General features: G+C 46.8%; 9 protein-coding genes across 9 annotated transcripts; 4 read left to right on the forward strand and 5 right to left on the reverse strand.

Annotated features, from left to right (window-relative positions):
- Positions 1-73: 73 nt before the first annotated feature.
- On the reverse strand, positions 74-1,058 carry CCOS01_16893 (pectate lyase B; the record flags this gene model as incomplete). The annotated part of the gene is made up of 2 exons (XM_060465028.1): positions 74-461; positions 523-1,058. The coding sequence occupies 2 exons, from the start codon at positions 1,056-1,058 to the stop codon at positions 74-76; spliced, it is 924 nt and encodes a 307-aa protein (XP_060304393.1).
- Positions 1,059-4,058: 3,000 nt separating this feature from the next.
- Positions 4,059-4,715, reverse strand: CCOS01_16894 (uncharacterized protein; the record flags this gene model as incomplete). Its single annotated transcript, XM_060465029.1, has 1 exon — positions 4,059-4,715. One exon carries the CDS (start codon positions 4,713-4,715, stop codon positions 4,059-4,061), a length of 657 nt encoding a protein of 218 aa, XP_060304394.1.
- Positions 4,716-8,896: 4,181 nt separating this feature from the next.
- CCOS01_16895 (uncharacterized protein) lies at positions 8,897-10,429 on the forward strand (the record flags this gene model as incomplete). Its single annotated transcript, XM_060465030.1, has 1 exon — positions 8,897-10,429. The coding sequence occupies one exon, from the start codon at positions 8,897-8,899 to the stop codon at positions 10,427-10,429; it is 1,533 nt and encodes a 510-aa protein (XP_060304395.1).
- Positions 10,430-10,948: 519 nt separating this feature from the next.
- Positions 10,949-12,849, reverse strand: CCOS01_16896 (dihydroxy-acid dehydratase; the record flags this gene model as incomplete). The annotated part of the gene is made up of 2 exons (XM_060465031.1): positions 10,949-12,610; positions 12,730-12,849. 2 exons carry the CDS (start codon positions 12,847-12,849, stop codon positions 10,949-10,951), a joined length of 1,782 nt encoding a protein of 593 aa, XP_060304396.1.
- Positions 12,850-13,505: 656 nt separating this feature from the next.
- CCOS01_16897 (NAD dependent epimerase/dehydratase) lies at positions 13,506-14,411 on the reverse strand (the record flags this gene model as incomplete). Its single annotated transcript, XM_060465032.1, has 1 exon — positions 13,506-14,411. The coding sequence occupies one exon, from the start codon at positions 14,409-14,411 to the stop codon at positions 13,506-13,508; it is 906 nt and encodes a 301-aa protein (XP_060304397.1).
- Positions 14,412-16,458: 2,047 nt separating this feature from the next.
- On the forward strand, positions 16,459-16,719 carry CCOS01_16898 (uncharacterized protein; the record flags this gene model as incomplete). Its single annotated transcript, XM_060465033.1, has 1 exon — positions 16,459-16,719. The coding sequence occupies one exon, from the start codon at positions 16,459-16,461 to the stop codon at positions 16,717-16,719; it is 261 nt and encodes an 86-aa protein (XP_060304398.1).
- A 1,538-nt stretch (positions 16,720-18,257) lies between these two features.
- Positions 18,258-18,994, reverse strand: CCOS01_16899 (uncharacterized protein; the record flags this gene model as incomplete). Its single annotated transcript, XM_060465034.1, has 2 exons — positions 18,258-18,286; positions 18,343-18,994. 2 exons carry the CDS (start codon positions 18,992-18,994, stop codon positions 18,258-18,260), a joined length of 681 nt encoding a protein of 226 aa, XP_060304399.1.
- A 4,450-nt stretch (positions 18,995-23,444) lies between these two features.
- On the forward strand, positions 23,445-24,839 carry CCOS01_16900 (uncharacterized protein; the record flags this gene model as incomplete). The annotated part of the gene is made up of 6 exons (XM_060465035.1): positions 23,445-23,519; positions 23,626-23,721; positions 23,799-23,835; positions 23,893-23,960; positions 24,011-24,414; positions 24,488-24,839. The coding sequence occupies 6 exons, from the start codon at positions 23,445-23,447 to the stop codon at positions 24,837-24,839; spliced, it is 1,032 nt and encodes a 343-aa protein (XP_060304400.1).
- Positions 24,840-25,593: 754 nt separating this feature from the next.
- Positions 25,594-26,019, forward strand: CCOS01_16901 (uncharacterized protein; the record flags this gene model as incomplete). Its single annotated transcript, XM_060465036.1, has 1 exon — positions 25,594-26,019. One exon carries the CDS (start codon positions 25,594-25,596, stop codon positions 26,017-26,019), a length of 426 nt encoding a protein of 141 aa, XP_060304401.1.
- Positions 26,020-26,643: the final 624 nt, after the last annotated feature.

Below are 26,643 nucleotides of genomic sequence, written 5' to 3' on the forward strand. Positions count from 1 at the left end.
AGTTATTGAAGTCTAAATTGTAGGTGGCATTCCAAAATGCGAGAGTCAAACGAGCGACGAAGAGATTAAAATATCAAAGGCTTAGAGTCTGTCCTGCCGTTCCCAGAACCTTGCTCTTGACGTTGGCTTTTCCGTAAAGTAAAAAGCTGTAAGGGATTTTGCTAGAACCAAAGTCACCCTTAGGCGCTGTGTTCTCTCCCCTACCGTATGACATATCGGAGACTGTGGCGTAGCCGGTCTGGCTGAAGTCGGCGAACAAGATGACCTTCTTGCTCGAATTCTCAAAAACAGAGGACTCGACATGGACTCGGGCACTCATTCGAGTGTTCACACCTGTGCTGCCGACTCTGTTGTAGGAGTTATTGTAAATGTGCACAGTACCGAAGCGCATCGAAGGATTTCGCAAGTTGACATTGTTCCAGTCGTTGTTTGCATAGGTAACGTGGAGTTTGCCCTTATCGCTAAGGTAGTGTAGGTATCGACATGACCAATGAGCGACGTTTTGTATGATCGTGAATGTACGAGTTGAAAATGGTGATCCAGTCAGAATCTCTGGTGATGTCGATGAGCCCATCGTAGTAGTCTTTTCCACTGCTCATGTCGGATGATACATCAACGTGGTCAATCCAGACATTCGTGGAGGACTCGATACCGATGGCGTTGCCATAGGCCTCCTTGACCTTCGAGATGGCGAGATTACGAACAATGACGTTGGAGAAGCCCTTGATGTATAGGCCGGCACCAGTGATCTTGGACCCCTTCTGACCCACAATGGTCTTGTCTGCAGCAACACGTACTTTTGCGCTGCCAGAGATGGAGCCTTTGACGTCAATGTTGAACTTGCTGCTCGACTCGGCAGCCTTGGTGAACTGAGTCAGGGTAGAGACGGTGGCCGTTGATCCGCCCTCGCCACCAGTCGTCCCTCCGTTGGTGCTAGCGTATCCAATATTGCAAGTCTCCGTGATGGAAGTGCGCTTAGCAATGGATCCGGTTGACTTTTGATCAAGAGTGGAAGTTGGCGCAGCTGTGGCGGCACCGAGGAGGGCAAAAGTTACCATGTTACTAAGCTTCATGTTCACTTCTTTTGTGATCAGCTGAGCACGATGGGTACCAGTGCGCACTGCTGTGAGAGTTGAGCTAGAGAGAGCGTCTTGCGAAAGTGCGGCGCCAATATATAGTGAATTGAAACAGGGACCCAGATTCACAGAGAATACAGAGATCATCAGTTTTGAGATAACAGCGAAAAGGTCGCCTTATGTGCCGTCCAGGCCTCTTGTACGGCAAATTCTCATTGTTCAGGGCCAAGCTGGCTCAATCAGCTTTGGAATAATTGGCGCTTCATTGGCATATATTGGCACGGAGTTGGCACGGCGCTGGCATTGTCCTCACCCTTGCAACTCCTCCAGTCAATGGAGAAAGCCACGAAACCACCTCCTCCCTTGAAGTAACTATCTCGGTATACTCTAGGCTAGATGTTCGCGTTAAGGGTCAGTTTCTTCAGATCAACATTGTGGGTTAAGCTTTTCACGCAGAAGTTCTCCCTTTCTCTCCTGTCTGGGGATCCACGTGAAGCGTCTTTGAAGTTTTCACTCGGAGCTTTTTGATATATCTGCGGAATTCAGATTAATGCTATATAAAGTCGCTTGTGTGCGATAGGTATGCCAGCATTGCTTGAGTGCTTTGAGCGGGATTTTCACAGCTAAAGTAGACGGAGCAGAAACATTTTTGAGCTTTTCATTTCTTAATATGATCGGACTGAGTTCCACGGGGTTCAAATCTTAGTCAAATGCATATTTCAACACCAAACACCTACGACCCATTTGAAATACCTGACCGACAAAATCGGGACCATAGCCTGGGAGACTTGTAGGCGTACAAGAGGGTATGGGCGAGGGGCTGACAATCAAGACTATATGGAGCTCCCGTTTGGAAGGGGAATGAAGGAGTTAGACTATCGTATTATCTCCATCCTTGACTTCGGCCGTCGATACTTTAAGGGGACGAACTGAGTCTCTGTGCCGATGCGAAAGCCCAATGAGGCGCAGTTCAGAGCCGAGAAAGAGCATTACTGGGTTGGACTGAGTATTCATCTCTGGTATGTCTCAAATTGTACGCTATGTCTTTCAATCTTGAAGTTTCCAACGATCGAAATATCTCCTACAGTGTCTCGCTCCTGCCGCTCGAAGCTGAGACTGGGTTATGGTGCTGTATTTGTCTGGGCCTGAGAGTGATATGAAGTAATTAATATGCTGTAATTATAAGAACGGCGCCTCCGCCACTTGGCTACAGGGGCTTTATGGGGTAATTAATATGTAATATCTTTTGGGATTGTTCATTCAATTTGAAACCGACGGTTTGGGAAGCCACACGACGTACCCAAGCTAATATCATAGCTTGTTGTAAGCACATTCTTACCCAAATCTGCACCAATCCCCGGCCAAAGCATCTGGTCTGAGTTGGCTTGAGATCCGATCTGGCCACAGTTCCCGGAGTGTCATTTATATCCTAGTCGTGAGTGAGGTTATCCTACAAACATCCGACGCAACGTTTTGTTATGGCTCTATAGTGCCAAGAAGGACATGCGGCGGCGTCATCTCGGCTCGTGGGGCTCTTGGGCCCCTGGATCCTCCAGATCATCAGAGACTCCTAACATGAGTCTCAACCGCACGTAGGTACGAGCGTTCGGGGAGCCTGGGAATTTCATCATCCTACTCGTGTCTCTTGCCTATTTCTCTCGTCTAGCTCACTCAGGTGTCGATTACTGGATTCGTATCCGCTTGCCTTGCATCTCCATTAGTGGCGCATATAAAGAAGCTTCTTATATTGAGGGCATCATTACAGTAATAACCTGTTTTTGTAAGTTGCTTGTAAAGGATGGAGGACAACGCGACTCATACTACTAGCCTAATATCGACCGGAAGATGTGCAAGCTCGTCAGAGAATGATGCAGGTAGCGTGATACACCGCAGAATATCCAGACTGACACGTTGGGTCATTTCTGCTACAAGGTGCACGTTAAGGGCGTCTGATGTAGTGCGGTCCAGATCGGCTATGCCATTGGAATTCATCTTGCCTCGGAAGGGCATGCGCACAGCCGGTGACGAATGAGGGTGGTATGGCGGCAAAGCCATCACTCATGATTGCTGATGGTCGGTGTATACTGTGGGTCCGAATGATTAGCTTCGAGATTACCTCTTTACCTGTACGGTTCACGTAGAGATAAAACTTTTCATGTGTATTTAGAAGAATTCTACTACTCCTGCGATATATCTACTTATCAACGATTTCAGCTGGTAAAAGCTGTACTTTGAATCAGCTTTTATAAATAACTATTCAAATAGTTAGAAATATTCATAGTTAATCGTAATTATATAATTAGTATTTATTAATATAAAGTCGTAGTTAAGAATAAAATCATTAATAGTAAAGGTTTAACAATAAAGGTCTAGAAGTAGAAATCTAAAGCGGCCGTAGATATACGCGTAGTAGATCTAGTAATTATCTCAAAAAAGAGCCACATTAAGTGGATTTACCTCCTGGACAACTAAAAGGCACCTCCTGGATAGTGAAACACATCTGCAAGGCTTGCGAGATCCTATAGCTTCGCGGACCAGACCAACACGAAAAGCAACACAGTGTCTGTGAAGTAGTCGGAGCTTCTCTACCTTACATGTCTGTTTGCCAGTAAACTCTGAGAGCATGCCATGGCCTTTCGAAGTGAGTAAAGATTCATTTTTCGTTTGCTTTGAGGGCCGTTCCAGACCGCGATATTGGGACTGAGGATTGGACTGGGACATTTCAAACCCATGGTGACTGGTCGGAGGCACTCTTTCCTCCCAATAAGGAAAAGTCTTTGTTTCATTGTGAAACTTCCTAGCAGCTACTCTTGCCAATGCTCTCGTCAGGCTATAGTCCGCCCTAAGCTCTTCAGATCCAAGAGTCGATACTCGTGCATACTTGTGTCGCTATGTCGAAAGTTTGTTACGGGCGACTACTAGATCACCACGGTACCGCCAGATGAATCAGCACACTCTCGACCCATATCGAGAATCGATGGATCAAGACACCGATTCGTCTAATAAGTTGGTTTCCATCCCAAGCTTGCCGTCACGCTCACTGCCGTAGAAGCTTGCGCTCGCACTTTCGGGTTCATTGAAGTTGTGTTCCTGAAGATTATCACAGTGCCCGTTTTCATCACCCTCACGCGGTTGTCGATCCTCGCTTAGGTGCAACTTCTCCCAAACTCTAAGCTGCCTAAGCTCGCCCAGCTCCTGCTCATCTTCTCTTCCCCGCCGCACTTCGACTCTCTGTTGCTCTTCAGCTATTGGTTGCTCTTCAACTCCCAAATTCTCCTTTGGCTTCGTCTCACAAAAAAGAGGTGATGATTCGCGGTCTTTAGTGGTAGTAGGCTTCCCTACATCGAAGCCGGTTGGCTCAGCGGGTCCGGTAGAGAACCTTGCCCGGCGAGGTGGTCGCCGTGGAGGTGTCGCCAACAGTCGAACAGAGCCTGCCGACCCCTGTTCTGAATCAGCTACAGCGTCGTCTCCAGGCTCTATGGCGTTAATGGAGCGTTTGAGATGCCGCGAAAATCTTCTTGGGGGGGTCTGCAGTAGGCCGAGGCGGGTAGGGGTGTTCGAGACTATATCAACGGCGTCGTCATTGGCGAGAGACGATGGGCGCTGAGGGGTAGACGGACCAGTGGCTACACCACTCATTCTGGCAAGACGCAATCTCTGTGGTAAGTCTTTGAGTAAGCACAGACTTTTCACTCCGTCAGCATCAGCGGGTGAGCAATTTCGTCGTTTGGCATTAGCCGTACCAATTCCTTGCTCTTTAGTTCTTTTTTTTCTTGTTTGGCGGCTTTTACCAACGCCTTTGTCAACGGCGGCTAATAGATCATGATGACATAAGGCTGTGCACGGTCCAGGGCACTTCACGTGGCGTTGTGGGGCATTAAGAAGCTAGACTGAACTTAGTACAAATTTACAGATACATAGGATCTGGAGAGAAGAGTCTAACAACTTTGTTACTTTTATAGGCCGTTATCGTTAGACGTAAATATACTAGTGTTACCCACGACTAACAATTATGCCCTGGGCTAGAGTTCAAAACAACCTAGGGTAACTAGTAATAAGAATAATAAAAGTAGTTATCCGCCCTTAAAAAGTATTTAGGCAACCTTATAGTTTTAGAACTTTGAAAATTACTGTTTATTACTTATTTATAATGTATTTATATATTCTTTTTTATTATTTGAACTTAGTTTTTTTTTAAAATTATTTAATATTTAAAATATATTATAAGTAACTTAAAAAGCCGCTATAATAGCTTTTATAATAAATATAATATTATTAACGGACAGTGAGAGTATGCACTGATACTGTGTATTAATACTGTATAAACGATACTGAGAATCGCCCGAGTAGCTAGCAAAGGCAGAACACAAAAATATATAATATTATTAACATTATTTTCTCATAATAATTAAAATAAATAATAATTAAAATGTATAAATTAGTATGATATTTAAAATATATAAAATATAAATTTATTATACTAATTAACTTTTCATAAAAAAAGTCTTATAAACTTTATATAGTGGTTTTTTTTCTAGCTTTTTAAGTATAAAAGATCGACTTTAATAAAGTTACGCTTTTAAAAAAATTATATAATATAATATACTTTTTAATTATATAATATATATAACACATTTTAAGTACGTACTTAACGTAATATAATAATTTTTATATAAAAACTATAATATAATTTAGAATAAGTAAGCTACTCTTTACGTAGTAGCGCTTATTAAAAAAGGTAATAATAGAGGTCGGCTATAAAAATTAAAAAAAGCCCTTAATTATAGAGGTTCTAAATTTTAATAATAATATAGAGGTTTTTTAAAAAAAAAAGCTAAAAGGGTTAATATTTAGCGTATTAGAGCTTATTAAGATTTTTTAAATCCTTATTACTTTTAATATTACCTAAAGCTCTATTTAAACTAAATAAATTTCCTAAATAAACTTATTAATACATAAACTACTACTCGTTAAGAACCTACTTTACTCTTAGTATATAGTTAGTAACTAATAGGCTAGGACTCTAAAGAAAAGCTCTATAAAAACCCTTATTCTTATTTAATAGCTTTTTTTATAACTATAAAATAATAATTTAATAACTCTAAACGTAATTAAAGCTCTTTAAAATTAAAAACCGCTTTAATAACGTTAAGAATTTACTAAACCTTGTTTTTTTAATAAAAGATTATTATTTATAAATTAATAAATATATGAAAAAAGAAATATATTAATAAAAAATTATAATTATTATATTAAGGTGAGATTTATATAGTGGTTTTTTTCCGGCTTTATAGGTATAAAAAATCGACCTTAACGGGATTACGTTTTTAAAGGAAATTATATAATATAATATACTTTTTAACTATATAATATATATAATATATTTTAAATACGCGCTTAACGTAATATAATAATTTTAATACAAAAACCGCTATTTAATTCGGGATAGGTAAGCTATTTTATTATTTATTAATAATAGGCTAAGTATTATACTTATATAGTAGCGCCGGTTAAAAAGGTTAATAATAAAGGTTAGCTATAATAATTAGCTATAATAATTAGCTATAATAATTAGCTATAATAGTCGGCTATAATAATTAGAGGCGGCCCTTAACTATAGAGGTTCTAAACTTTAATAATAATATAGAGGTTTTTAAAAAAAGGGTTAAAAAGGCTAATATTTACTACTTTTTAAAGCTTATAAAGATTTTTTTTATTTTTATTATTTTTAATATTACCTAAAGCTACTCTTTATTTAAACTAAATAAATTTACTAAACAAATTTATTAAATAAATTTACTAAATAAACTTATTAATATATAAATTACTATTTAAATAGCTAATTAAATAACTAGTTAAGAGGTTAGTTAGTTAAAATACTACTTTAATAAGAACCTAAAAATACTCGTTAATAAGTTTACCCCTCTCGGGCTAGGCTCCCTCGGCTAGCTCAATATTATAATTATTATAACTAATATAAATATACCTAAAAATTAGTAAAATACTTTTTAATAATATAGAATTTAGCTAAGTAATATTATAAGTATTATAAATAGCTAGGTTAATATAAATATTAAAATCTAATATATTAATACTAACCTAGTTATAATAATTATAATAAACGGGCTAAAAATATATAAAGTTAAAATAATAAGTTAGCGCTTTAAATAGCTCTTATAAGACCCCCTAGGTAATAATAATATTTATATAAAAAAATAAATTATACTAAACTTAACTACTTACGTAGGCTAATACTAAGAGGTCTTATGCGCGTTAGAGTAGGTAAAGCTTACCCTATAAGCGGTTAGAAGTAGTAGAAAGTTGGGAGCTATTTTAGTTAGTAGTTAGGTATAGAGCGCATTATACCTAGTTTTCCCTAATACGTAATATACGGTACGGCCCCGGCGGATTGCTCCGTCGGGGGGTAAGGTGAGATTTATAAGTATGCGTTTTAATTAATAGTTAAGAAGAAAGGTAAGGCGGGCCAGAAGGGCGGGGGGTGGGCTAGAAAGAGGTATTGTGACTCAACTTTATTAATCAAGGATTCATCGCAAGAATATATAAAACCAGATGTTTGCCGGTCGTCACCGACCTAACTACTTATTCGGCTCTCAAAAGCTAATCTACAGGAGAGCGGACGGGATCCCAAGTTTTCCGGGGTAATATAATTGGATGTGCCTGGATCTAAATAATCTGGTTACTATAATCCTCTGCTCAAGCTTTGAGCCAGCCAGCCTCCCTTGAATTTCAGCGTAAGTGAATCTCTTAACGGCATGGAGCCCGGCATATCCGTACCGCACATCCTATCACAGAGCATAGTATGTGCAACATGGTTGGCAGGACACGCTGCAAAAGTTTCGTGAAGTGGAACTAATATTTGCCGTGATAGCCGAGATAAGAGCCGGACTGCCCCCACAATCGGCCTTGTCCGCGCGGCATCTCACAGATAAGCGCTGTCCTCACATTCCAAGGTGTCAAGTTAGCGCACACTAGATGACTATTCTCCCGAGCTGGCATGCCATTGTGCCGTCCTGCTATCAGCCATGTGGATCAAGATAGTGGTATCCCACCGCTCCTCACCACCCCCCTGGATAACTACGGGGTAAGCTTTCGGGATTACCTAGCTGGGCCTTCCCCAGTGCGACTGTAACCCGACTAACGATCAAGTGTCTTTTAAACATTCATATACATATTGGAGAATGAGTGGCGCTCAGCCCTCAATCGCCAATTTTTGGGCTGATGCCGGATAAACCGAAAAGCTTTAGTCGAGAGTCACACAACCGCGGCTTGAGCCCTTCCGATTAAGATTCAATAGGGGTTGAACTTGACAGGAAGGTACCAAAGGACGCAAAGATTATAGAAAGATGAGGATTGAATTCCGAGTGTCTAATAAGGTGACGGACGGATACGCCTCAAATCGAACCCGTAGGGTGCCTTAATCCAAGCAGACTGGACTCAACGAAGAATGCGCGGCGTGAGGAGGTGTGGGGTGCGGCACGCGACAACCTGGAAACCCGCAAATCACTTCAGCCAGGCGTTAGGGCGTCCACCCGGGAAGGTGGGTAGCATTGAAGATGAGCCCACCAAGATAGTGGTGAAAAATTGTATGCACACGAGTGCTCCGGCTGGGCGGGAGTCAGATAATTCAATATAATGTCAGATCCCCGCATTGGCAGCCTTTTTGTGCCAAGAGACTTGCAGCCTCGTTGACCGGGTCTTGCCTAACCCGTTGTTGCTTTTGTCAAACCCAGTCCTTTTGCGACTTTACACCAAATCAACACTGAGAACGAAAATCCCGGTCACGACGACGGCCTATTGCCATGGAACGCTTCGAAGAGAAAGGCATGAGTGAAAAGACGTCGCCTCAGGCTTCACTCGAGGCGGGCAGCGGCGACCTTCCGAGGGAGGGTGGCATTCTGGCCGCTTTGCGACGCTTTGAGGGTAGAATGGATAAAGCTCTGGGGGTCGAGTCGCATGCCATTGACCGCAAGACGGACGCAGACAAGAGGCCCGTCAAGTGGCACGAGGAGCTGACCATGGCTCTTCTGTGGGCAAGTGGTACGATGGGCATCAGCTGTTTTGCCACTGGATTTCTCGGCTGGGAGTTTGGTCTTGATTTGCAGCGGGCCATTCCTATCTACATCTTTGGTTCCATCCTCGGCGGCGCCGTGTCTGGATACTGTGCCACGTTTGGTGCAGCAACTGGTCTGCGTCAAATCTCCGTCTCACGATACAGCTTTGGCTGGTGGCCAAACAAACTCATTGCCTTCCTGAATGGCCTGGAACAGCTTGGATGGGCATCGGTCGGCTCCATCAGTGGCGGATTAGCTCTGACCGCCGTGGCTGATGGTCGTATTTCGCTGGTCGTCGGTGTCATCATCATCGCCGTCGTATCTCTTTTGGTCAGCTTTCTCGGCCTGCGCTACATCTTGATCTATGAGAGCTACGCGTGGCTCATCTACTTCATCATCTTCATGATCATCTTTGGCATGGTTGGCCCGTATGCCGACGACGTCACGCCGGCCCAGGTCACGGGCGCCGACCTTTCTGCCAGCGCCCTCTCACTTCTTGCCGTCGTTTATGGAAGTTCTGCCTCATGGGCCACCATGGTGTCCGACTACTACGTCCAGTACCCGACCAATGTATCCAGATTCAAAGTCTTTGCACTCACGACACTGGGCATTGCCATTCCCACCTCTATTGGCATGACTGCTGGCGCCATGGTGGCCAGCTCCCTGAACAACCAGACGGCCTGGAAAGACGCATATGAGAACCAGGGTCTTGGATTCCTGATCCGAGACATGCTACACCCGCGCGGATTTGCCAAGTTTCTACTCGTCATCTTCTCCTTCAGTGGCATCAACACCAACATCATCTCCCTCTACTCTGCGGCCATCTCATTCCAGCAAATGGCTCGTCCTTTCGCCCAAATACCTCGGTTTCTTTGGACTTTCCTCTGTTTTGCCATTGTGATTGGTCTGGCTCTCGGTGGTCGCAGCCAGCTAAACACCTATTTGCAAAACTTCCTCAGCTTGCTGGGCTATTGGTGCACGAGCTACTTTGTCATCTTGCTTATGGAACATTCCATCTTTCGACGTGGAGACTTTGCCAATTACGATCTCGATGGTTGGAACGACCCGAGCCGCTTGCCTCTTGGCATTGGGGCTAGTGTCGCATTTTTGGTCGGGGTGGTCGCATGGTGCATGGGCATGGTCGAGACTTGGTTTGTGGGACCCTTGGGCGGCTTGATCGGCGAATCTGGGGGTGATATTGCCAACGAAATGACGCTTATTGTTACCGCTGTGGCCTATCTGCCTGCTCGTTATTTGGAGTTGAAATTATTCGGGCGATAGGTACGGAGTGGAAGATTGCATAAGAAGAGCTCTAGGCGGGAAAGGGCTGGCTTTACGTTCAGAACATGAACCAGCTCACCTTTACGACTTCAGGCGGCACCTTTCCGTGATCAGAAACTTTTTCAACCCGCGTTCACATAATCTCGCGACTTCAGAATGGGACATTATTGTCATCAAAGCCATATATACCTGACTCAATCTTACCGGCTACCTAGATAGTCTCCACTGAGCTGAACCAATGTCGACTCAGAAGAATATGTTACTGGATGGGGTAAATCTCCCAGTGGATATCCAACCCCGCGTCGTGGCATTGCCCTGCTACGTGGAGGCTATCGTGGGGGTCAAGTCGGCGAGAAGTCCGTGATCGCGCTGTAATCCGCGTTACCTAAGTTGTTCGAGGTGGGAAAGCTGAAGACGGTTTCGCGTACGGTCTGGGAAGAGAAACAATGACCATGGTCAGACAAAAAGCCGACAAAAACTCAATACATACGATAGCTTGTACATTACAGACCACCAAGTCTAGAACAAGTCGGTCACGGCCCCATCTGAGGCGCTGGATACTAAATGAGCATACTTGGCCAGAGTGCCTCTTGTCACGGGAGGCCTGGGAGCCTTCCACTGACGCAGTCTCTCCTCGACGTCAGCGTCAGCTACATTCATACTGATTGTACATGTCTCAGCATCGATTGTGATTATATCTTCGTCCTTGATAGCGGCGATGGGCCCGCCGACAGCTGCCTCAGGGACAATATGGCCCACGATGAAACCGTGACTGGCGCCAGAATATCTGCCGTCGGTGATGAGCGCCACGTTTTTGAGGTTGGCTCCAATCAGAGTCGCGGATGCCTTGAGCTGTTCAGGCATGCCGGGACCGCCCTTCGGCCCCTCGTAGCGGACGACAAGGACAATGTTCCTGTCCCTCGGAATGTTGCCGGCGTTGAGCTCCGTGACAAGCTCGGACTCCTTGTTGAAGCAGCGTGCCTCGCCCTCGAAGCGAAGTCCCTCTTTCCCTGTGATCTTGGCCACTGCACCGCCTGGAGCGATATTTCCATGTAGCACGACGAGGTGTCCAGCGGGCTTGATGGGGTCGGATAGTGGCCGAATAATATCCTGTTCAAGTGGCAAAGATGGCCACGAGGCAACGTTCTCCTCGAGAGTCTTCCCAGTGACCGTGAGCGTCTTTCCGTCGAGGAGACCTCCTGCAATGAGAAGCTTGGTGACCGATGGTACTCCACCGATACGGAATAGGTCTTCGATGACGTATTTACCGCTCGGTTTCAGATTGGCGATGAAGGGCGTCTTGCGAGAGACTCGTTGAAAGTCCTCAAGATTGAGGGGCACCTCAGCTGCTCTGGCCATTGCGAGAGTATGTAGAACGGAGTTGGTGGATCCTCCTAGTGCCATCGTAATGACGAGGGCATTCTCAAATGACTCTTGGGTGAGTATGTCCCTCGGCCGGATGTTGCGACGCAAGCAAACTTCAATAGCATCAGCAACCTTGACTGCTTCTCTCATCTTGATTGGAGAAGCTGCCGGAGTACTCGATGAGCCTGTGACCGATAGACCCAGAGTTTCAATGATTGTAGCCAAGCTATTCGCAGTGTACATGCCACCGCACGCACCTGGACCTGGAACAGCTCCCTTTTCGATGGATGAGAGAATTTCCTCTGGCGTGACAGACTTGTCATCGGACCAAGAGCCCAGCGTGCCGAACAGGTAGGCCCCCTGAGCTTCGTAACAAGTCACAATGTCGATGGGCTTCTTCAACACCTCGCAGTACCCACCAGCAACAGTGCCTCCATAGACAATGACAGATGGACGATTGTGCCTCGCAACTGCCATGACGCAGCCTGGCATGTTCTTATCGCATCCGGGTATGGCTACAGTGGCGTCGTGTGCCTGCGCGCAAGTTATGGTTTCGATGTTGTCTGCAATGAGCTCGCGTGACTGCAGAGAGAACCTCATGCCTTCATTGCCTTGGGCAATACCATCTGATACGCCCAAAGTGCTGTATTGCCAGGCAATGTACCCCTTCTTCTTGATGGCATCTTTGATGGTCTTTCCCAAGTCGAGGAGGTGCATATTGCACGGGTTCCCTTCCCACCATACTGAAGCAACACCAACCTGAGGACTCCTCTGCATCATCTCCTCGTTAGGAACTCCCGCAGCATACAGCATGGCCTGCAAAAGTCAATGATGTTAGTCTGAATGCACAGAAGGTACGAGCCAGGGCGATGTCTTTCCTTAGCACCAGGGAAGTCATGTTCGCGAGTGAGAAATGTGGAATACTTGTTGAGGACCGGTTGTCCATCTTCCCAGGTGGCATCATTCGGCGCAATGGGAAACTCGACATATCGAGGGCCGTGGTGTCCTTGATCCTCTCCGGCAGCCGGATGAACCGCATCGAAATTTGAATTCATCTTGAATGATTTGCAACAACTCGACGAGGATCAGAGGTCGTGACAGTCGACTCAAAAGTAATTTTACAAGTGAAGAATAGTCAGAATCTCAAAAAAGAGAAGCTAAGTACTCAGGTATGACGAGTAAGGTAGTTTCAATATTGCTTGGTCGGTCCGGCTACAGACAAACATCCACACAACGTGGGGTGCGGGGTAGTCTGGGTAGAGCCCGACCGATTTCCTCACGATATCAGTGTGCCCCCAATCAAAGAATATGGACGCAATGTTGGTTTACGAAGAGAAAGCTGGGTTTTTGATGGACCCTCTCCACAGAAAAGTAACGACTAATCAAAATAGGTCGAATTCGATTTGTTGGAACTTTAGAAGGCGGTGCAGTGGAGCAAGCCACGCTGATAAGTGTTGGGGGTGAACCCCGCACCGACTCGGGCATAAGTCCGGCAAACTTTGCGGGTTCTTGATTCGAGAAACGGACGTCTACCAGATATCTCAAGACATCAGGGGATAGCGACGTCATGAAGGAGCCCGAATGGTATCTTGTTATAGACAGCCAAAAGAAGTCTTTTACCATTGAGGATTGCAATAGAAATCAGCGTAAGGTGCAACATGATCGCCGCTGGCTAATGACCCTCGTTTTCACAATTCTCTTTACTTGTCTCTCACACAGTCTTTTTGGTGATGGGGACGTGTCTCGTCCACGGGTGTTCCTCCCTAAATCCCAACAAGGCCTGAATTTTCTTATTAGACATCGGGGCCTCGCGCTCACCCATCTCCCGAGTGAAAGGCGTTGATGGACTAATGCGGCTTAAGAACGCCGTTGTGTTTTCGGTGTTTGTGATGTTGTTATTCGTCGCATTAAAGACCTGCCAGCCCAAGCCGTCTCTCTCAATACCAAGATGGCACATCTGGCCAAGATCTCTGGCATCTATGTAGGACCATCCGTGGACATCCCAAGACTCCGGCTGGTTGATGTATGCAGAAAAGTTTTCAGCATACTTCTCAGGCTCAATGACAGCTCCGATACGGAAGCAGTAGATATCAACCCCGAACCGACTTGCAAAGCTCCTCGCAATAGTTTCTCCAACGACCTTGGAAAGTGCGTAAGGGTCGGTGGGATTGCAGTCGACCTCCTCGTCGATCGGGAACGAGATGAATTTCCGATGTTCTTCTGCGAACGTGACTCCGTAGACGCAGACACTACTCGCCAAGATTATTTTCTTGACACCTAACTTGCATGCGGCTTCGATTACGTTGTGGATGCTGTTGACGTTTGTCTTGAAGACTTCGCTGTCTGGAGCGAGCAGAGGTCGGGCGTATCCGGCAAAGTGAATGACAGCATCAGGAACGGAAGACTTCTCAAGAGGCTGGCTGAGCCGTAATTGCGAGTGAAGCGCGCTGTACACTTGGCCGGCATCGCTGACGTCGCACCTCATCGTATGAACTGCGGGGCTGTCGAGAGGGGCAATGTCGAGATTCATCACCTCGTGGCCTTCGCGTAGAAGCTCTTGGATTACCCAGCGGCCAGCGACGCCGGAACCGCCTGTAAAGATAATGCGCTTGCCCATGAAGGTGAATGTCTTTCAAGTCGACGATGGGATTCTTGAAAAGTGAGGTTCGCAATACGAAGCCCCAACGAGAAAAGAGTTGAAGCAGTCTGTACCTGGCCCCAAACTTCGGAGTCCACTATTCCTTTTTTGGCCAATTGCCGAATTGCGTTTTAATTGACCCCCGAATCACCAGTTCCACTTAGACCACTCTAGGCACTAAAGGTATTTACCACCCTCAGACTGCTTGATGTCGGATGGACAATTTACAATGAAGCCATAGCCTGAATGGTGGTAGAAGCCCTTCAATCAGGCCGGTCGCTAATTGATTACCATGATACTCATAGCGACATGCGACACAAACATTTGGAAACGTCTTTGAGAAAAGGAAGAGGCAGGGTATAACCGGGAAAAAGGAGGTTTCCCTTTGCCAGCATACGTTTGAGTGATGGCGTTATGGTGATGGAGGAAGCAAAGCAGGCAGTCTCCAGGTCCGTTGGATGGCGGCGTAGGCGGTGGTCCAACTCCGTGCCGGTCATGCGAAATATGAACTACTTTTTGGTCCACGCAGGGATAAGCGACTCCGCCCCATTTATTTGAAAGCAGACTCAAGTAGTCATTCTTTTATTTCTATGCGAACTAAGTTCTTTTGATAGAATTTGACAGTGAAGCATCCTTGCACATCTGTCGCCTGGGCATGCATCGCGGGACGTGACCAACGGTCACAATATACCAAAGTATTTGCAAACATGGCTTGTGTTACCTGGCTGCATTCCAGTGAGATCGTCATTGGCTGACGTCCCTCGGGTGGAAATTGCTTACGAAGCCTACATCGCCCCCACATAGATGGAAATGGCGGCAAGTGGAGTGTGCAGCTCGATCGATTTGATGGCAGGTATCCATGGCATCTTTCCAGTTGCTCCTGCAACATCACTTGCTCGAGCCACATACGTGTTTTTCGAATTCTTTTTGAAGGTAATTGAAACTCCGTTTCTGGATTAGACTTGAAAACAGATGGGCAGGCGGGGTAATGGAGATGGGGGTGGGGTGAAGGCACTGGGGGAAACACAGCTGAGGCTGTTCTGCATGGCGCTAAGATACCGTGGCCGGTGCTTGGAGAGAGTTTGGCGGTTCCATCCCATTATTGTAACTACGCTGAAGAAACTCCTGATTAATACCTCTTCATTTGAAGCTTACTTGCAGTCGTGCGAACTAATACCTCACAAAACTTCTATCGTAGTTGACTGTTCAACAGTAATTACACCAAACAAAGGCCAGTTCTATGTTTCCAAGTCAGCGCGCGATTTTGTAAAACCTAAGTATCAAGGACCTTTTCTTCCCAATTTAGAACAGGTCCATGTAACCCAAGCTCATAGGCTGACAACCATCTGAAGCATGCAGTCTGGGCTGCTTGTGTGGCATGGCAGATCGTCAAAATGCTCCAACCGGAAGTTGGCGTTTCTAGCCTCAAGAACCTAATCCTGACTTCACGGAAGTGCAACACCTAGCGACCCTTCACTTCCTAAACGAGCAATCCTGCAGGGTGCCCAATACAAAGGCAAAGAACCCGAGCCAACTGGCACAATGCGGTTTCCGAGCCCACAGAGTTAGAGGAGATGTGTTTTCGCATTGAACCCAACAAGGCAATATCCCCAAACTCAAACACACAAGCGCTTAAATGACCATTTCTCAACGCCATGATACAGTCATTGGTTCCAATCCTTCAGTATGACAATATCAAACCAAAACGAGCGATCTTGATGTCCAGCTTGTGCGCATGTATTATTTTCTGGCGACACGCCACGGGCTCATCATCTCCACTCGCCAACCGGTCATCCGCGCCAATATTACATTGGGGTCGTATGTCCTCTTTTCCATGAGTAATTAGTTACCTGCCGTAGTACAACCAGCTACATTCACTCTTCCAACCACCGCAATCTTCTACTACAGCGTAGCCAGCCCACTTCAACCCACGACAAGAATGAATAAATCACAGCTACACGTACTATTTTACCTCTCTCTAAGCATCTTGTTTGGTACCGTCTTTGGACAGGATGATCTTGGCAAAATGAACGGCTTTGCGTTTTTCGAGACATCCCACTTCAGAGCTCGGTTCATGCGGGACGCTCAGGTTTTGGCATCTTTAAACCCCATTGGAGACGACTTTGACTTTCTTCCTTTTGACATTTTGGAAAATCGATCCCGTAATGGACAATATCATTGGGGCGATATTACCTATCGATATCGCGCTCAAGGCGACAACACTTGGATGCGGAACCATAGTGATGTATCTGGCGTTCAAGCCTTCGCAACTTTCCGGCAATACTGAAGTCATGGCGTTAGGTCCGATTCCATGTAGCTGCGGAAAGTTGGAAGCCTAGCGATGGGAAAACCTTCTCAAAATTCCAGTATCGATGAGCATTGCAATTTCATCCCCAGTGTTCGTATTTCACCTCAGTGTTCTACATTTCACAATAACAAACCTACCCGGACTCAATTACAATGGTTGGCGTTCTAGTTCTGAAGCCCTTTCCGCCTCCGGCCATCTTAGTGTTTCACCCACGATCTTATGCTAATGCGCCATTGAAGTCACCCAGCAGAGTTCCTGAGTCTCCGTCCTCGAAGAAGAATGCTCACTTAGCTGCTGGTCGCAATCAGTCCCCGGCCCCCCTCTCATTCTCATCCGTCGCCCTGACTGCCATCCTACGATGCCCAGAAAGCGCCCACGCCAAGACTGAGGAACTCGACATACTCGATGATGCTACGTTGGAGGCCAATATCAGTCACTCCTCTGGCGACATGTCTGAAGAGCGGTCGACATCCGCTGATAGTCAGTGGGTGTCTTCTCGCACCCATAAATTCGACATCAATCTCTCCAATGCATACCGCTATCAGAAAAACAAAAACTTCATTCAATATTCAATATTAAATCAGTGTTGGCCGCAAGGGAAGCTGAGCTATGAGCTCCAGGTACTAAAACCTTTCAAAATGCTTCAGTCGGGGAAGGCGCTCAGTTCTCTCCAATTGAAGAGATTACTCTCCAACTAGAGCAGTAGCCTGAACACCACCACGGCGCAGTCTATGGCTCATCTTCCAGTTCCACACCTGAGCGGCATCTTCCCTCGCTATGAAATTACTTTGGAGATCACAATATACTGAGAGGTCTAAGCACCGCGATCTGTGAGATTCAATGAAACTTTCCAGGCGCACAAGCCGCCCAAAGGGATCAAGCGCAGAGAATGGCTGCAGTGGTCGCGCAGGGAGAGACGTACTTTGGGGTTGACCGTGAAGCAAGAACGTCTTTTCCAGACCAGATGGAACATGATGGTATTGAGATTCGTGGCTTTAATTCTCGCTTTCTTGTAGCTCAGGTGTGATTTTGCCGTGTAACCGAATTTTGGGTTTTCAGGTGGTCTCACATATCTCTTGCGTTTTTGTTCAAGTTAAAGTCTGGACATGTTGTAATCCACATGACCCACGAATCATAACATTGATATTAGATCTGTAACCTTTTGGAAGAATAGAGACTTCCATGGCCTGATTGGTGAAGCTGTATCAAGATCAAGTGACCTTTTTCACTCATCAGCAAGATATTACAATGACAGAACCAGTCTGGATTCTCAATGTATTTTCAAATTTCGCATGTGCACTTCTCATTGGGGGATCATGTTGGGCTTAGATCTCTCCAGATCTCGCGTACAGACGATTCCTTAAGTCCAGCTAGGCTTCGTGCCTTCCAACTTAGTTCCCTTTGGTTCTCTGATCGAGTCAAAACGCTATTCGGCGATTCGGGAAATTCCGAACCTCCTCCATCGCCTTGAGTGACTGTCTTACCCCAACACGCTCATCTTCAGCAGCTCGCTACGGCTATGAGCGATAGTGCCGAAGGATTACGGCTGGAATTGTATTAGTCTTTTGCATCACGACCGTTGAGAATTACTTCACAAAATACCTTGGGCCTCTTGTACGTCTCGAAGTGTCGGATAAGTTGGTGTCTCTGACGTTGCGTTTCGTTGCATCATGACATTGTAAATTTCAGCCAGGATCTCGGCACCTGAGAAGGTCGGCGCATTGGGATGATCGAGAAGCTTCAGGATTATCTTGAGGGCCTTTGAACAAATCGCGACTTCTGGGCCAAGTTGAAGAAACATGACAGGTCCACTATGGCCGAGCCAGTCACGGACTCGGTCGAACCTTACCAAGAGCTTCCATTCTGAGCTTGATTTGACTGTGTTGACATGACCTCGGTAGATCATTTCCAAGACGGCGTCAGTTCTGTTCCCGAACTTACCCTTGATGAACTCCGGCCAGCATTGAGCCGATTTCTCTGTGCTGTGGCTACGCATGTAACTCCAATGACAATCGTGCAACTCCTCCCATAGACCGACATAGTAGGCGACGTCAGCCACTATAGACGATTGCGCAGCTTGGTAAAGTTTCCCAGTGATATCTGCGATGTGTTCGGCGTTTATCTGACTATGCTGATATGGCTTATGTGACGAAACAGGCGTTGACTGCCAGATGGGAACTGTGATTGGGGATCTCTGGAGGCTGATCGGCGCTGCAGACTCCCAGATGGGTACGATGATGGGAGCGCGGTTCATACTGGAGGAGGCTCATCTACTACTGGTACTGGTGCTGGATTCTGACCGACAGCGTGTTCCAATAGAGTTCGTGGCTCGACTGTTGATTAAATTGAATTTGCTACTAGAAAAGGAAGCTGAACCCAAATTCTGCCAGCGGCGTTTCTTCGGCTACTTCCCTTTGTAGAAGTGTTGGAATGTCTTAGAGGGAAGTAATGGTTGGAATGATGAGAGTGACGATGGGAAAAGCTCAAGTAGCCGCGTTGCGCATATATTGCCCGGGAAAGGGACTAGAGGACGTGCCCAAAGTCGGCGTGAAGGTGCACCCTTGCAAGAATTCCTTCCGAAAAAGAGGACGGTTAAGTACGAGTGATCACAATGGCCAGATTTATTTATTTTGCCTGTCTCTATTTTGGTCTGAGTGTCTCGGGGTACTCCGATTCAGGTAATATGTCTCTCCATTAGCTTCTCCCTTGATTTAGCAGTTTTGTCAGATGGCATTGCTCGCTCACTCGGGCTTTCGCCAACCCTATAATATCACAAATGTCACATAAGGTAGCTGGCTGCCTTTAGTAAGAGTCTGTGATCCCTTGACTGACACTTATATATAGAAATTGAACAGGTATGACTGCCTTCTTGAGTTCCGAGCCCTGGCGCTTGGGTGTTCATTCTGACCAGATGAGTGGTTTGCTCGGTGGGCTTTCCGTCATAATCACGACGTTCATTGCCAAAACCGGCCTGCTTTCTGGCCAGGTCCAAAGGACACTTACCGCAACGTAGGTTCGATGCATATCACGTAGGCAAACAAAGTCACGGCCGCTGAATAGACATCACTGGTCGGGAATAAGTACTATGCTATAATTGAATTATCTGATGGTTTTTCCCCTCGGTTAGTCCGAACTCGCGGTTGCAAAATTTGAGCTCATAAGTGCCTATCACGACAGGAGTGGCCAAAGGCAGGTCCTAAATTGCACCGGCAATCTGGTATGATACCCCGCGATAAAACATGACACGAACTTCTCCATCCAGTGGTGAGGAGTAAGCTCAGCTTAGTCGAAGGAGTTTCCGAGCATATACAGACTTACAAGTTGACAATCAGATTGCCCGACTACCTCGATCGATTGCCAAAGGTACGGCATACTATTTCAAATAAATAATATCGGTACAAATTCAGGGTAACACGAGGTAAATTGGTACGGAGTATATTGAAATGAAGTGAATTGACAGATTCTAGAGTGCAGTAAGATAAGTAATGAACTTGAAAAATGAGCTCAATCTCTAAAGATAGGCCCGCGGAGACTTTTCACACAATTATATTTAGTGTATGACGGCAGATACAAAGGTAAGCAGGGTACTCCGCCCTAGTTCAGGTACCTGAAAGGTAGATTATACTTCCACTATCGCCACAAGCAACTCGGGCGAACAAACTAGAGCCCCTGAAACCGCCAGGCCCAACTTCAACGGTTATCGAAATAATGTCAAGATGGCGTTTGGAGGTGGCTTTTGAGGTCCGCATTGAGAAAGTAAGGATTTCGCCGATAGAAGTTTTTAGCATCGACAAATGTGCAGCGAGTGTTCCTTGCACAGGCTGGAACTACTTTTGCGGGGCTTTTGGATCCTAGTCGAAGAATGGCTACAGTTCCAATATGCGAAGCTAGGCAGCCGTGGATGATCTCTGGATCCGTTGGAAATTGAGACTTGTCGCATCGGCAATGTCGGTTTTGAGGAGTGGTTTTTGTGCTTGATGTCATTTATGCTGCTAATGAGCGACATGGCATAAGCTTTGTGATATTGCTAGAGACATTGGCAATAAGCTGCTCAGTGACCGCAGTGTCAAGTTGTGATGCATACGCCTTCCAAGGAGTGGCTTTACCATAACAGGACAGGTGAACTGTGTACAAGGGGGGGGTCCGAAGAGAGGGACGGCGAGAGGCAAGTTTAGGTATGATTGCGTATGGCCACGGGTCAACATGCTCAATATATCAGGGTCCAGGCAAGGAAGGTAATTAGAACATGCCAAGGTGTCGTATCTGATAAGGCTGCAAGGGTACTGAGTTAGGTGGAGAGCAACGTGGGGTGAGGTTGGGGCCAAGACCTGCCAGTCCAAGACACAGCCCAAGAACCCAACTCAACATTTCGTGTAGAATCGTCCACACCTCGGATCTGAGCACTCATTGGATAAGCTCGCGAAACAACAGAGGTCTAGCTTACTGAACTGTTTCAGTCCCGATACAGGTTACTTTAGAACAAGTTCGTTGGGGCAAATTTGGTTTCGGGGAAAATTGTGCAACACATGGAGCTATCGTTAGCACTGCCCTAAACTAATAACCCGGAAGACAATACTCAGTATTCTGTAAGAGCACTGATCTACTTGATTCAAACATATAGGGTCTCCTGGGATCCATGCCTAGTCTTCTTCAACCATCACTTGCACAATGAACCACGTGCTTTGTGCAGTATGAGGGCTTCGATGTCCGTGAGTTGCTTTCCGGCTATCCGGGAAAGACTCGTGGAAGCTCTTAGGCAGCAATCCGCACTGACTGGTTTGGCGTGCAATATTGATGAATTAAGATTTAGTGATCATTTCCGAGTAGACAATCTCATCACTGAGACAAAACATTGACCAGACATCTCTGAATGGCATCGTACCTTAATTGCAAGCAAGCCGTGCACGGCATACATAAACAGTTTCCAGGGACCAGATGGTTCAAACGATGAAACGCACAAGTTATGCTTAGTTTGAAGAGAATGTTGGCGACGTGCATTTGACTTTTAACAATCGTGGCAAACAGGTATCGGTTCGATATTCCCAGTGTGCATTAACACTTCGCTCAACGCGATATGCACGTGTTTTCCATTCTTAGCTAGCTAGTCGAATCACGGAATCTGCATCCTTGACTAACACATGCCTGAAGCTTTCGAATAAATCGCAGGTCCTTCTGAGCCTTTCGTCTCTCAAGTTGCGTGATAATCAAACCGTGGGATTGAATCAATGCCCATCCACTACTACTTTTGGCACCCCGATTGTTCGCACGGCGGTTTACCCCTCCTTCGGAGATTCGGTGCAAGTGGCTTAGGACGCGCTCAAACCGCCTTTCGGCTCCGCCTCTACCCACAGGCTTCCGTCCCGCCCGCTCGTAGCCCGGTTCTCCTAACCAAAAGTTTTAATCCATTTGGTCTAGGGGGTACATTAGCTCACTCCGACACTGATTACGACGTTGGATCGGATATCTGGCAAAGCCCATTTGATATCTTTGGTCTGCAGAGACAGTGCCTTGCGACACTCCAACCCAGAGTTTATGGTTAGAAATATTGGCCTGCAGCCATGAAAGAATGAGCGGTGCGTTGCTCAGTGCCACACCTGTCATTATGCGGAGACTCAAGCGAGAGTCGACATGAAGCCAACCCCGCGCATTTTTGCGGGGCATGTTGCCCTACCGCATTTGATGGTTTTTGCAAGGGCTAAGAGCCGTGGCACCTAGCTCATCCCTTGACCTGAACACGGAACCATGATGTCGCCACGCAGGACCCAACCGCAACGGCTCGTAAGCGTCAATCGAAGCAACGAAAGATCAAGCGCAGCAACGCGAATCCACGCGGGCTCATTGTCGGGCCCTGGCTGAGAGATCCCACAGAAAACAACGACATCCTCACCACAGCTCACAATCTGGCCTTCCCTCGCTTGTGCTGCAGCATCGTGGCAAAGACGTAATTGGGCACACCCTTCGATTCCTTATCACATTATCAGAGATCTTGGGCGGCATGAGGTTACTGGGTGTTCTTGATCTCGCTTAATTGAGGCTGTCAGGTGGTTTAAATTGATGAGAAGCCCAGATGGTTCTATTACGATGCGACTCCTGAAGCAGCCGGATCAGCCCGAGCTATGGAGACAACGTTGCACTGCAAAAGAATCATTACCACGATGTTACCGTGATGTGGAAATTACTCTAGCCTCGACTAGATTCAGGATCATTAGCTACAGGCTTGTCTCATAAAATGTGTGAGCCAGAGAATGAGCTTGTCGGAGACCGACCCTTCTGTATGCCGATGCAACGTCCGAATGCCCAATAGTTTGGCTGGGCATAGTTCAGGGGCCGTGATGCACGCGCAGGGCTGGCATGCCAAAGCTAATGATGAAACGACCAAACCCCCAAACTGGGCTAATGATCACATCGGGATAAACTTTGTGTGGAACCCCTCGAAACAAAAACTGGAGTTTAAATCATCGGCGGATTGCCATTGTGACAGGGATGGTTCAGAGCATTAACCGGATTTCTTGCAATGTTAGATAAAAGGGTTTCCTTCTCACCAAGCATTTTTCATCACTTCCGTAGTCGCTTCCAAGGAAGATGTCTGTTTCTTGGAAGGGCTAGACTTCGCACGCTGACCGCACAATTGACCTCGTTATCTTGTGGATTGATATTCTCCAAACATTGGCTCGTTCCTACAAGCTACGGTGGTATTTACAACGATGGAAACCGCCCACGACGAAACTCCGTTGCTTAATCGTCAGCCAGCTGCGCTGGGTATCATCATTGTGTTCCTGGTATGCCACCCATGCTGCTGCCCTCTTCTCAACATCTTCATTGTAATTGAAGACTGCTTGAAGACTGCTTGAATACGAACATGAGGTATCTGACATTTATATACAGATTCTCGCGTACTTGTGTGGCCTAGCCCGCTTATACATCCGGTTTTGCGTGGTCCATCGGCCTGGCTGGGACGATGGGTTCCTCATAATAGTGTTGGTGAGTTCTTGATAAACTTCAGGGAGTTTGGTGTCTCTATCTCCTTATGCTGACTCGTCTATCCTATTCTTCGCTAGATGACAACCACCTTGCTGTCTATAGCAACGTGCATAGGTAAGCCCAATGGATCCTAAATTAAGGTGACGAATATGATCTGACACGCTTCTCAAGCTCTTTCAAATGGTCTGGGTAGGCATTTCGCAGGCCTTGGCCTGTTTGGTATGGAAGCATTCATAAAGGTTAGTCTTGATGATAAGAAACATGAAGCGCGGATACTGAGATTTGGTAGACATTCTACATCTGCAACGCGGCGTATTGTATGGCCACAACTTTTATCAAACTCGCCTTGCTCTCTCAGTATCTCGCGATGTTTGAGTTCGGGTCGCTGTCATTTAGACTAACCATGATCGTTGCCATCGTCACGGCGATGTGGGGTCTGGCGTATTCTACCATCGCCTGGTTTCCCTGCGACCCCGTCTCGTCTCAATGGAAACTCACGCAACCGGCCACGGCACGCTGGGGGTTCGGCTCTTCAGATCTTGGAATCTATAGAAGGACGTACGTTAGCCACGTTGCAACGAATATGGTGCTCGACGTGCTGGTGTGCGGTCTACCGCTTCCTTGGGCCTGGCAGCACGCGGCTCAAAAGAGGTCTATTTACGGCGTCGTTTTTCTTTTTGTCCTTGGCGACATGTAGGTCCCTTCAAAGACTCCACGCAGTGACGGTCAGCTTCCCTAACTTTGAAATGGCTAATCTTCTCAATAGTGTCGTTGCCATTGGCGTCAGTCGTCTCGTCTCCATTGTCAACACGGCTGCAGGCACATATCCCATCCTCGATCCGTCTTGGTATGGTTGTGTGCCTGCCGTACTTGCAACAGTCGAAGTGAATTTGGCAACAGTCTGCGCGTCTATCCCGATCGTTTGGCCAGTCACTCAGAGAGCCTTGAGCAAAATCTGGGTCACAAGAGAGTTTGAAGTTATTTCAGAACCTCGGGACTTCCGTCTGAAGTCGACTGCGTCATCTTACGACGGCGATTTTTTGGATCGAATGCCAATATCGTCAATCAGCGGCGGGCCGACACGTTCGACGACAGTCCAAGCAACGTTAAGTGGTTGACGAGAAGGGTCCAGTGTGGAAAATTCTAGTTGGATAGTGATACCCAAGGTCTGAAATTCAAGCATTCGAGAAGTGGTATATGTAGGTGTTTGGAGCAGATGCAAGCCGATAGGCAGACGCTACGTATCCATGCGTATGCTCGAGCCATAAGACATGAATTACCCTCATTGGTGAAACCATGCTTGAATGTGTGCCGTTGAGCCTGCACATAGTGATTTCACGGCTTGCCTGATCTCAGTGCTCCCAGTGATATCTAGAACTTCTCCCGTTAATGGGTTCAGCTCAAGTGACTACGGCGCCATGTGAACACAATTGACGACTTATTGGATGGGATGTAGTCCTGGCTAGTCTCAGTGAATGAATTCGAAAGACGCTGTCGAAGATAGTAGTACACCACTCATGGTTGGTGGTTCCTCACGAAAAACTGTGAAAAATCCCGATCCGACTCTCGATCCTATTTCCGAAATTTACTGGCCCTGGACTCCGGTGGCGTCAACCCGGCTTCCGGGCGGAGGCACATCATGAATGCGGCATGTGCCGTAGACCTTGAACTTGACTGATTTGACCTTTAAGCCAGCTTCCGACTGGATTGTTGGGCCAAGCAGCCATCCATGCCACGAATTAGCACAAGAAGAATGAGCTGAGCAGAATATGTGGAAAGATTTGGTGATACGATTCTCGGAAATGACTCCGGTCATTATCCGCACATTTTGGAATCTGCGTGCTTTTGGGGAGCTGGATCCCGAGCTGCACCATGCAAAAATCCACGTTAATCCCCAGTCGGCATAACTCACGCCGCGCCTCTCCTCCTACTTTATCATGGAAGATAGCCGGCAAGTGTGGCGGAAGAGGTGTGGCGCGGTTCAAACTCCGGCTAAGGCCGAGTCAGCAAGGGCTGAGGAGGGTCCGTGAGCCGGGGCTACTCAACTTGACGCGTCGAGGCGTCACGGCGCGTCAAGCGTTTCTCCTCCCTACACCTACTCAACAAAAAACTCTCATTCATCATCGTAACACAACATTCGCCAGTATGTCTGGTACCGCAGCCGATCTTCAGCAGGCAAAGCAAGCTCGAGCCGCCCACGCGCGTGCCGTGAGAGTCGCCAACAAGGAGAAGAGGGAGAAGCTCAAAGCAGCGAGAGTTGCACGCATGGCGCGTGCCCGGGCGGCAAAGAAGGCTTGAGGTTGGTTTTGAATAATGCAAAGCTGGAAATACTGAGCTAATCTCACTCGCAGTGCATGTATCCGTACGGCATTGTAAAGATGTCTTCGACGGCTGGGACTGGTAGATCGTTACGCCAAGTGTACCACGGTGAAAGTGGATTGTTGGGTGGATAACCATTGTATTTTATGGGGGCGTAGGGACTTGGGAAGAAGCGACTGAAATTTGGTTTTCAATATCATAGTAAACAATGCTGCGGGAGACCCCTGATCTATTGACATTTCGTGCAATTCATTGACAGACAAATGGTGATGCCATAACGGTCTCCTGTAGACCTTGAGGTGTGCTCGCAAGCAAGAGCAGCAAATTATACACGGCGCGACAGACTGCTTGCTGACTGGCGAGCTCCTGCCTTTCAAAGCGACGCGAGTTGATGCTAAAGAGCAAAGCGATGCATTCCGTGGAGATGTCACTAGGCTATGGGAGGGCGATCGCTCATCTTGGTTTCGAATTGCTCGCGCGCGAAGTCCTTTGCCGGGAGTCGAGTAGTCCTGGATTTTCGCGTGTCGTGACTTCCCCTTTGGGAGCATTTCTGGGACTTTTATTGTCAATGTTGCTACTCCTCTTCGCTGGTCCTTCTTTTTG

This window comes from Colletotrichum costaricense (genome assembly GCF_030867565.1).
Source record: "Colletotrichum costaricense strain IMI 309622 chromosome Unknown Scaffold_35.1, whole genome shotgun sequence".
Classification (NCBI taxonomy): Eukaryota; Fungi; Ascomycota; class Sordariomycetes; order Glomerellales; family Glomerellaceae; genus Colletotrichum; species Colletotrichum costaricense.